Source organism: Aspergillus karnatakaensis, assembly GCF_047715665.1.
Source record: "Aspergillus karnatakaensis strain CBS 102800 unplaced genomic scaffold BJY04scaffold_5, whole genome shotgun sequence".
Taxonomy (NCBI): domain Eukaryota; kingdom Fungi; phylum Ascomycota; class Eurotiomycetes; order Eurotiales; family Aspergillaceae; genus Aspergillus; species Aspergillus karnatakaensis.
The window spans coordinates 763156-774187 of NW_027395717.1; the positions used below are offsets into that span (position 1 = coordinate 763156).

General features: G+C 49.2%; 4 protein-coding genes across 4 annotated transcripts; 1 reads left to right on the plus strand and 3 right to left on the minus strand.

The window, feature by feature from the left end:
* Positions 1-543: 543 nt before the first annotated feature.
* BJY04DRAFT_230198 (uncharacterized protein) lies at positions 544-6590 on the plus strand (the record flags this gene model as incomplete). Its single annotated transcript, XM_073719232.1, has 9 exons — positions 544-737; positions 815-2713; positions 2766-3030; positions 3068-4133; positions 4166-4179; positions 4245-4345; positions 4409-4422; positions 4462-6324; positions 6358-6590. 9 exons carry the CDS (start codon positions 544-546, stop codon positions 6588-6590), a joined length of 5649 nt encoding a protein of 1882 aa, XP_073575802.1.
* A 370-nt stretch (positions 6591-6960) lies between these two features.
* On the minus strand, positions 6961-7884 carry BJY04DRAFT_179649 (uncharacterized protein). The gene has a single exon (XM_073709935.1). The coding sequence runs from the start codon at positions 7689-7691 to the stop codon at positions 7080-7082; it is 612 nt and encodes a 203-aa protein (XP_073575803.1). The 5' UTR covers positions 7692-7884; the 3' UTR covers positions 6961-7079.
* A 545-nt stretch (positions 7885-8429) lies between these two features.
* On the minus strand, positions 8430-9182 carry BJY04DRAFT_214182 (WD40 repeat domain-containing protein; the record flags this gene model as incomplete). Its single annotated transcript, XM_073715144.1, has 1 exon — positions 8430-9182. One exon carries the CDS (start codon positions 9180-9182, stop codon positions 8430-8432), a length of 753 nt encoding a protein of 250 aa, XP_073575804.1.
* Positions 9183-9710: 528 nt separating this feature from the next.
* BJY04DRAFT_214183 (uncharacterized protein) lies at positions 9711-10642 on the minus strand (the record flags this gene model as incomplete). Its single annotated transcript, XM_073715145.1, has 3 exons — positions 9711-9836; positions 9885-10502; positions 10562-10642. The coding sequence occupies 3 exons, from the start codon at positions 10640-10642 to the stop codon at positions 9711-9713; spliced, it is 825 nt and encodes a 274-aa protein (XP_073575805.1).
* Positions 10643-11032: the final 390 nt, after the last annotated feature.

The window sequence follows — 11032 nt, forward strand, 5'->3', positions numbered from 1 at the left end:
ACACCACTACTCCGTAGTTTGGTGTTGATATTGCGCCATAGATCGAGCGGACCTTGGGTAAGTTGGTTTTAGCCCTCTCTCTATATAAGTATTATAAGTTTCCTGTCCTTAACTGGTTAAAAAATCCATACAAGTCAGAGGGCAATGTTCTATGTGCTGGCTTAATTATTTTATTTATCACTTATTTCTAGCAGTTATACTACCTCTGTAGCTATACTGGTAAGCTTGATGTCTGATGAGCTAGGGCAGAGACAAAGTATACAGGCTCCTTGATGTATGGAGTGTTGCCATTTGTAGTTATGCAAAATATTCCAGAAATAGATAGTAAATGGATGTGCACGTACTGCGTTTGTTGATTAGTGGTTGCACCTGCCTTACAGACTGCCTCCGAGTTGTTCACCTCTCTCTCACTTGCTTCGAAGGAACCAGCCACTATCATCCCCTTCTTCCCACCATCTTGAAACTTGCAACAGTCATCTGTCTCGCTCTTGACGCATTATTATTGCCTCCGATAATATCTGGCAGTCTCGTACTCTGGTGTTTATGATAAGATTCCCCGATTCTGCTCCCCACCGGCGTGAGATGAGCTGTGAACTGGGGAAGAACTGCAGCCAGCAAGGCAGACGGAGCGGTTACAGCAATGCTAACCAGAATAAGCTTCATGAGGTTTATAATGCTGCCGATCCTGACAATAGCAGTTCCACTGGAGGAGACGGCCATCGACGCGGCAAAAGCAGGTTCTAATGGAAGACATCTTAGGTTAGCTGCCGAAAGCTATACAGATTGCTCTACTAATCATTCTATGTGGTAACAGAGCATCCCCAAGACTGAAATTGCCGTATCGCGGCCCTACCTTTGCCGAGACGCAAGAATCACCTTCAGAGCTGAAAGATTTCCTCACAACCACTATCTCAGCTGTCACTTCATCTGAGCAATCTAGGCAGGCTTTAATAAGGTCTCTCGCGACAGAAAGTGGCCTTGCACGAGTGCGACGAATCGTTGAGACCAAGTTTACAGTGCAGTACAGCGTTACTACCCCGATGTTTGACCCTCATTGTCTCTTGTTCTTGCGCTTGATCACCGATAAGAGGCTTTTGAAATCGCTGGCACTTGAACAGGCTATCGGGACAATCTACAACGTCATTTATGGGCTTCATGGTGCTAGGGCAGTGTCCTTTTTTCAGATGGCGATGGACTGCCTGGACGGTATTTTGCACGATTCCACGCTAAAGAATCAGGAAGACGATGCCATCAGCCGCCTGAGTCAGTTAGTGTTAGTGGCCAAGGCACTGCTTCAAACCGTGACCGTCAACCAGGGTGCGGCGCTACAGACCGGGTTCAGAGACATTGCAACGAGGCTAAATCAACACTACATGTCCGAGAAGAGCACGGCCGCCAACGATGAAGTTGATCATTTCTCGCAGGGTTATGAGGATCTACGAAAGGTTATTGATTTCCTTGACATGGGGGACGAACTCGCAATCCTCACGGCAATGGAACAGGCCCCTTCTGTTCCGCACATAGACAAGAGCGAACCTGTGGATTTTCTGGGCGATCTATCGCACTTTGATCCACGACATGATAACGATCACGCATTGATAGAGAATATTCGAATACTGCCCACAGTATCTGAGATCCAAAGTCTACGGGACGATTTTCTCCCGACCAAAGATGCTCATCAATCGGTAAACAGCCACCACCAGAAAGGGATTAGCCGACTTCTTGACAGCCAATTTCGACTGTTACGCGAGGATACTGCGGGATTGCTTCGGGATGCTGTTCGTATGGTCGTGAATCACTGGGAAACAATTACCTCCGATGACTGGGGAGCTAAACGCAAGTTGATTCGTAACGAAAGCCCAACGCCGATGCGCATCTACTACGGAGCTCAGATTCGACTGTTCAGAGCGAGCGGAATGAGAGGTCTAGAGGTTGAAATCGAGTTTGATCAAATAAAGCGAGCCAAAAGAATGAGTATTTCTCAGCGAAGAAAACATTGGATTAATTGCCGTGCTCTAAGGGAAGGTGGCGGGCTGGTGGCCCTAGTGGACGCGCCAGTCGAAGATGATATCAAAGTGGTTTTCCTTCAGATTTCCAAGCGGGAGACAAACCCGATAGAGGGGTCGACGGATGTGAAGGACGTGGTCAGCAGCAGAGGATGGGCAATGGTTACCCTTCGTTGTCCAAGCACGCCAACGAAACGCGACCTCTCTGGTCTGATAGACATGAAGAATGACAATCAAAAAGGGCTTGATAAGCCGCTGCTACTGGTAGAGTTTCCAGCGGTGCAGTATAATCAATTTGAGGGGATTCTGCGATGCCTTCAATCCTTGAACAAGAAGCCTATGCTTCTCCCATTCAGGCAGTGGTTGACATGTGGCGGGAAGGGCTCGCTTGATATTGGTATCAACCTATGCGTCCCGCCTCCGTTCTACTTGAAAAATGCTACCCTCGATCTGTCCGCGATCACGAAAACAAACTTCGCACATATTGGTTTATCACTTTGGATGGACTTGCAAGCGGTCTCTGGGCGACTCGAACATTTTTCATCCCTGGACCCTGGCCAGGCGAGAGCCTTGGTTTCAGCACTGACACACGAGATTTCGCTAACCCAGGGCCCACCGGGTACAGGAAAGTCATATGTCGGGATCCAAATTGCGAGATGCCTGTTAAGTAACAAGGACCAATTGACCCTAGGACCCATATTATGCGTGTGACGAGCGATTTGATCCGCATACCTTTTGACCCTGGCTTATATGATACAGTTGTTACACAAACCATGCTCTGGATCAGTTTCTTACTGAACTTAAGAAGACTGGAGTCTCTCGAATTGTTCGGAATGGTTCTCGAAGCCAGTCAGAAGACTTGGAATCACTGTCACTCGATGCATACAAGAAACGCCAGAAGATACCTCGAATAATCGGGCAGGGAAGATGTATTGGCGCAAGCAAGGACCGGCTTGAAAGCCTGGCAGCACAGATAGAACCAATTTGCCAGATTAACACAAGGCTATCTGGCTACAGTGCACAGGTTCTTGAAATCTAGATATCGCGACTTCGAATCCCAGATCACCGAAGGACATTCAGAGCCATTGAAGAAATTAGAAGCCTGGATCAGTGGCAATGGCCCTGGAGACATGAGCGGAGATGGCACGGAGCGTTCGATTGATCAATTGTTTGCTGTACCGGCATGGTCTTTGACCAACAAAGAACGTTTCCTCGTGTACCAGTACTGCTATTCTTGCGGCACAAACCACCAGCTACAGGAGCTGGAAGACTTGCTGCAAGCTCAAGCGGGCGAGAAACAACAACACACTGCATACTTCACTCAGGCCGATGCTCAAATATTCGACCAGGTGGATGTAGTAGGGGTCACTACAACTGGTTTAGCCAACAACATTGACTTGCTACGCAGAATGCAAGCGAAGGTTCTTATATGTGAAGAGGCGGGAGAAGTTCTAGAATCTCACTTCCTAACTGCATTACTTCCATCCGTTGAGCATGCTATACTGATTGGGGACCATCTTCAATTACGTCCCCGTATATCACGTCTGGAGCTCTCTTTGGATCCCGGCGGTGGATCACCCAAGTACAATCTGGATGAGTCTTTATTTGAGCGGCTGGCCAACATGAAGATATCACTCGAGAGTGGAGGGCACTCTACAGATCAAGAACGAGTCTTCAAGTTCCCCATCACACAGCTGGATCTCCAAAGACGAATGCACCCATCGATTTCCTCGCTTATTCGTCGAGATCTTTACCCGAACCTCCAAGACCATTCTATCACCCACGAATACCCCAAGATTGCGGGAGTCAAACAAAGACTGTTCTGGCTAGACCATGAGAACATTGAAGATCCCAGTGATCCTGAAGACCCGATGCAAAGCAAGACAAACCGGGCTGAAGCTGAGATGGTAACCGCTCTAGTGAGCCATCTGTGTCGCCAAGGGAAGTACAAGCCAGGTGACATCGCTGTCTTGACGCCGTACATCAGTCAATTGCGCCTCCTGAAAGAAATGCGGGAGAACATTGTCGACCTCGTTATCAGCGAGCCTGACCAGGTGGACCTTAACGACTTTGACGACGAAGGAGGTCAGACTGCAACGAGGAATAACAATAGATTTGTGCACAAAGGTCACTGCTAGATCAGGTCCGTATGGCAACAGTGGATAGCTTTCAGGTGAGAATTCTGCACGCGCTTCGGCAGCACTTAAGAGAGGGCCATCTGGTTGACGCATTGCATAGGGTGAGGAAGCTGTTGTTGTAATCATCTCGCTGGTCCAAAGCAATCGATTTAGAAACTGCGGATTCCTCAAGACCCCAAATAGAATAAATGTTCTGTTAAGGTACGTTGTTCTCTTGTCCATGCTGTGAGAAAGATCTCTCATTAACGGGCTATTGTATCATAGCCGGGCAAGGCACGGTATGTACATCATCGGTAACGCCCGGACATCATGCGAAGTTCCTATGTGGGGTTCGGTAATACAAATGCTGGAAGATAGCCGGAGCATCGGTCCTCAATTAGAGTTACAGTGTCCGCGGCACCTCGATGCTTACATCTGTGTCTCCACGCCGGAGGACTTTTCAAAGTACGCTCCAGAAGGTGGTTGCTCCAGCCAGTGTGGATTAAGACTGGAGTGTGGGCATTCCTGTACCTTCAAATGCCATTCAACGAGGCTACATAACAACGTCAAGTGTATAGAGGTATGTACGCGGCCAAGAAAGTGTGGGCATGCCTGTCGGAAGAGGTGTTCCGAGCACTGTGGAGACTGCCTTGAAGTCATTCCCGACGTTTTCCTGCCATGTGGGCACAAAGCGCATGTACGGTGCCAAGATATGGGAGATATTGCGTCTCTTGATTGCAAAAAGATCATCACCAAGAAATTACCTAGGTGTGGCCACAGCGTCCAAGCTCGTTGCTCTCGAGACATCACGACAATTAGATGCTGCATCCCGTGTGGGTCTCCTCGTGCATGCGGACATGCCTGCGAAAACGAGTGTTGGAGCTGCCACAGTTCGGATGTGGTAGATCATGGGTCCTGCAAGACGCTCTGCGGAAGATCGTTCACGACATGTGAACATACTTGTATGCAGCCTTGCCACGCTGGATCTCCGTGCCACCCTTGCCGGCTACCATGCGAGGTTCGCTGCGAGCATAGCAGGTGCCCGCGTAAATGCAGTGAGCCTTGTCCACTCTGCGCCGAGTCATGTGGGTGGCGCTGTAGTCATAGCGAGGATTCCTGTGAGTTGCCGTGCGCTGTCCCTTGCAATATCCTGCCTTGCAACAACCCTTGTAACAAAGCATTGAGCTGTGGGCATACCTGCCCGGGAACTTGTGGAGAAACATGCCCCGATGCTAAGCTGTGCCATGAATGCGGTGGTTCTCAAGCGCTTCAGCGGTGCGTTGAATTCCTTGAAATGCAGACTTACAAAGATGTGGATACCAGCCAGGATCCGATTATCTTCCTCTCATGTGGCCATTTCTATACGCGTTCTACGATGGATAGCATCATGGAGCTAGAGAGGCACTACGAGATTGATCCCAGCACCGGAACTCTACTTCGGCCGAGACCAGGCAATTCGGGGGTTGCCAACTCCAGGCCCTCGGCTTGCCCAGAGTGTCGTCGGCCCTTGAGGAATATCCATCGCTATAATCGGATCGTCAAAACCGCACTGCTTCACGAATCAACAAAACGATTTACCACAAAGGCTAACCAGGACTACACCAATTTATACCAGGCTGTAGTGTCGCGAATCGAGGAATTGGAGGATGAACGAAGCAAGTTTGTCAGCCAGTGGGGATTGCAGAATGGCGGAGATGCTTTAGGGGTTGGTGAAACTAGACAAGCGGTGGAAGCCTACAACACCAAAGACACTCAAATTCGAAGACGGATCAAGCAGTTCATCAACAGCGTGGGGAAGATAGAGCAACCCTTTTGCAGGGTAAATGCGCTTATAGCTTCGACAGCAGCTAGAGCTCGCATGGACTGCGATGACAACGCCGAGCTCACCACTCTGGCTCCGCTCGATGAAGCAGCAGTTCTTACTGGGTTTGAGCTGCGCGGCAACTGTCTATTCTTACAGCTGAATTGGGCTATACTCTCGGACTACGACAAGATCCGACAAAATACCACAGTCCCCGCCACAGTCCGTGCTCTGTTCCGTGATAGACTCACCAATGATCTTCCAGATCTGCTGGATCGATGCCGCATATTAGTAGAAGCCAGTGTCAAGGACAGATTTATCGCTGAGCAGGTGCAGGGCATCATTTATGAGGCCTTATTCTCTCGATTGTTGTACAATAACACCCATACTAGCCCGGAATGTCCTATCCAGCGCTCGATCTCGACACCGGTAGTACCACCAACCCAAATCCTGGAGAAACTGGCCAAATGCGAAAGGCTATTCTCCCAGTACCCAGGCACCCTCGAGCGCTATGCAACGCTTCTCACCGACGCCAAAAGATTCTGCAATGGGGGCATATTCTACAGCTCTCTAACGGCCGAAGAAAAACAACAGATCTACCAAGCTATGGATGCAGAATTCTTGGAGACGGGACATTGGTATTATTGCCATTCCGGCATCCGGTAGGTCGAAATATTCTTGGACGGGTCTCTAGAAAAATAACAGTACTGACGTTCCTCTAGTTCACGGTGGGCGACTGCGGGATGCCAATGGAGCTGGCAAGGTGTCCTCAGTGTGGAGAGCAGATTGGAGGAGAGGATCATGTGCCGGCTTCTGGGGTGGAACAAGCGGATGATTTTGAGGAAGAGTTCGGGGAGCGTTGAGAGTGAAATTCCGGTAGAAGCGGAAGATCTCTCAACAATTTGCGGCGGTTTTAGAAGGAGAGGGATCTAAGCTTGCTCTACAGAACTACTTGAATTTAGTAAACATTACGGTAGATCTCTGAAACTACATGAGACTATGTTCTTGCCCTTAGAAGGTTTACAGACGTAAAGCATTCCATCTGAGAATCTGCGGGAGCATTAATGTCACCTTGCGCACTACATTTATCATACATGAACAGACCTTCGACCAGTTGAAGTATTATACACACAAAGACCATAAAGAATATGGCATTCAAACGAGATTAACCATCCCCAGAATCGCCACAACTCCAGCCATCAACGACCCACCGGAGATGTGCAACCCAGCAGCCGCACCGGTATGCTCAGGATCGCTGGGAGTCTCAGTCTCAGTTCCAGTCTGCGTCGGGCTCGTAGAAGCAGGAGAAGAAGTCGGCGCAGGAGTAGTCGAAGGAGTGGCAGCGCTAATTAAAGTAGTCGAAGTCGAAACCGTAGCGGAAGTAGTAGGCACCGTAGCATCATCATCCCCATCCTCAGTACCCGTCACAACCGCCACCGCATCATGAACAGAAACAGACACAGACGCAGTCTCAGACACAGACTCCGTCGTGGTAGTCGCACTTGCCGTCGCCGGCGTCCAGCAGGACAGAATCGAGGTGGTAGGGTTGTAGACCTCCGTCCCTGTGTACGCATCACAACCGGGGACGTCGTATTTTACGGGTGCGCGGCCGCCGCCGCAGTCGAGCGGGTCGCAGACTTCGCCTGTGTTGGGGTCGAACCAGTGCACGATGTTGTCGGCGCAGGCTGTGAAGCTGTGGATGCCGGTGCAGGCTGCGGTTGCGAGGTGGGTGAGGGCGAGGAGGGAGAGGGGGGTGAGAGTATGCATTTTGGTGAGAGTAGTTGCTTGGTTCTGGATTGAATATGTAAAGAGTGACGAGTAGTTGATCTGACTGACTGACTGACTTTAAAGAGTGTGGATATCAACGAGTGATCGAATCTCAGGAACGACAGAACTGGATAAAATGTATCGAGGCCGAAGGTGAGAAAGCAGCAAGCAGGATATTTGAATCAACGAAAGCACTCAAATTCAGGATTGAGGCTACAAGATTGAAGTAATTAGTGGTTATCTTAGCGGCATCGCTAAGGATAGGCTCGAATTAGCAGCCAACCATGCTCTCAGCCACCAGGAACCGGAAATTAGAGTAGCATTTGCGGCCCGGAGCCTCCACCGCACTCGCTGCTATTATTGGTGCTTGGAGCTTGGGTTTGATTGCGGCGCATTCTCCTGCTATTTATGCGCGAACTAGTTCTTCAATAGCGTTGGGTCTGGGCAGAGATTTGAGCCCCTTGGTCCTTGGAAGCTCGAGACTTTGTCAGAACTCGGCTGACTGTGACTCTGACTCTGACTCATTTCTCGTTTTCTGGTCATAGGTACGGGGGGAAGATTGTATTTGTGCGCACTCTGTACTTTCAATGCGGGACTAGACTGGATTTGAGATCTCATCGAGCTCAAAGTCTCACATATAAACTTAGAAAATCCAACTTGGAAGAGAATAGTGTGTAGAGATTGATCTGATATTCACATTCTGTCCCAATTAAATACTATGTAGGAGATGTAGAAAGTCTATAGATCCTTCCAGTCCGGCTCCTGGGAGAATTGCAGGACCGTAAGGCTATTATCTTCGCATTGTAGGAGAAGAGAGCTGGCGGAGATAGCAACGATCCATTGGGGCCAGAAGTCAATTGGGAGGGCTAAAAGCCTCTCTCCGTTGTAAGTGACCCATTTCTTCTCATCCACGGTGTAGTATCCCAGCTTGTCCCAGTCTATGAAGATCGTACGTTCCAAATGTGTTTTGTATTTCCAGAATAGCGTACCTCGTTCTTTTCTTTCCATGTCCACTATCCCGACAGAGTCAGAAGTTCGTGATGCTATTCGAGTACCATCTGGCGAGAAAGACAAAGCATAAATAGACTCCCCGTGAACAGTTGACTTTGTACTTACTTCTCCGGTCGCTAGATCCCTAATTTCTATATGCCCATTGTAAACCATGAAGCGTTTAGCAGTTGCATCAAACGCCACCAGGTACTTGTCGTCGGGGGAGAAGGTGGGAGGGAGGAATCGGATCCTCGGTTCTTTGAACGGAATGTCCTGCTGTTCCCCAGTGGCAATGTCCCACACTTTAGGCTCCCTCTCGTACCCGATCCAGATTTTGTGACCGCTCGGGGACACAATCACATCGAAGCAGGGTTCAAAGTGGTTCTTCAGTGACGGTGTTGACAGGTCAAGGAGATCCCATATACGTACTGCATGTTCATACTGGGCAGTGGAGACCAACTTGCGGCCGTCAGGAGTGAACAGAAGACAAGTTATTTCCATGTCCCCATATCCAGATCTTACGAAGAATGTCTCTTCGAGTCTTCACGTGGCAATAAGACGGAGGGGGGGCATCTTTTCTGTAAGTATCAAAGGCAGCATATTCGACTTTGGGCAAGTTGTTGTTCAGGGCAAGGTACTGTAAAAATTTGCTTGCGAATCCGCTAGTGTTGGGTGTGTCTCCTACTTCGATACCCTCGCGGACTGCATTGACTTGCTTCGACATATAATCCTGAGCCTCCTGAATTGCAGGTATCCCATTGTCAATGATTCTCGCTGTCGTCTAATCTAGCACTCGAATATCCGAGTCGATGGCCTTTTCCGCTTCTTCGATGGCCTTATACATAACCTCCCAATCATACCTCAAGACAGCGTTTCTCAATAGACGACCCAGGGCGCGACGAGAGCAATGCACCGCTAGAGAGAACTGATACGCTAGAATCTTTGCGTATAAATCCGTGGTTTTTTTTCTAATAGCCGCGACAAGCTCTGGATTCAATCTGTACACAAAGTATATGTTGTATTAGTTACCTATTCTACAGGGTCACCGGAGATCAGAGGCGTCGCTTCCATAACACGACGACGGACCAGAACGTTAGAGGTAATCCCCAGCCCGTCTTTAGCATTATCAGTCTGTGTAAGTGCATTACCTAGCAACTACGATCAAATGTTAACCTCGCACATATCAGGCTTAAATGAACCCACCTGCGAGAGTCCTGCGGCACAGCCCCACGCAAGTGCTGCATGAGGCGCTGCACTCACAGCTGCTGTAATGGCATCCTTGAACATTCTGGTCGTGCAGAAGATCTCGTTTACCTGATCTCTCATGACTATACCTTTGACCACCAGCCTTGCGTTGTATATCGAATCTAGCTTCGAGGAGACAAGCTCCTGGAGTTTCTCCAGCTTGCGCTCATTGGTCCTTTTGTTGAATTTGCCCTGGCTATTATCTGTGCTTACTTCAATCATCTCCCCTTCTGACAGAAGCTGGACGACTGTAGCCACCTTGTCCTCGCCCATGTCATCCTCTACTCGGCTGTAAGCTTCCTCCCAGAGACTATTCTTCAATGATCTATCGTTAATTCGCTTGGTGACTTCATTTTTCTCCTCCTGGGTGAGGGGTTTCTCGATGTTCGTCTCGATTGGCTCATCGCGGCGAGCCTCTTGTTTTTTGCCCTTGCCTTCAGACTCGGGGGCGCAAGAGATAGCGGATTCATCTCGAAAAGATTGGTTTTCTTCGGCGAGATGCTCCTCAACAACTCGAGAGATCTCTTGAGGTTTATGTCTACCGGTAGCGGGAGGAGCTGGAGCGACCTGCTGTAGCTATGCCAAGAAGGTCAGCCTGATCGTTCCTGTCTGGCTTAAGCACAGTCGGTACTAACTGTTACCCTGTCGGTGTCACCTGCTTTGGTTTTCGATTTGCCTGATCTAAAAAGGCCCTTCAGGGTCTCCCAACATGCCATCTTGTCTGAATGAGCAGAAGATGTGAGTTGAGAGATGCTGGGTCGATGGAGCGGGGTTGAAGGCCGCCAGCTGGCTGTCTGAAAAAGCAATTTTGCAATCCCTGCCTTAGCTAGCAAACAGGGGGGGTTGCTTGACATCATTGCTCTGGGTCATTACTTCTTCAGGCGATTTTGAATGTGCAATTAATCTAGATATCAGAAAGGACGGGTCTGAGTATGGCCCCGGATACCTGAAAGCACAATAATACATATGTGGCGCTTTTAAGTTCCACAAACAAGGTGTACAATCAGAGTACTGCTGCTAGTGGATAGCATCAGATCGCACTGTCTCATTGGTATCGAGTCATGTAATTGTATTCTCCTCTCTCATTATCTCCTCTCCGGTGATCT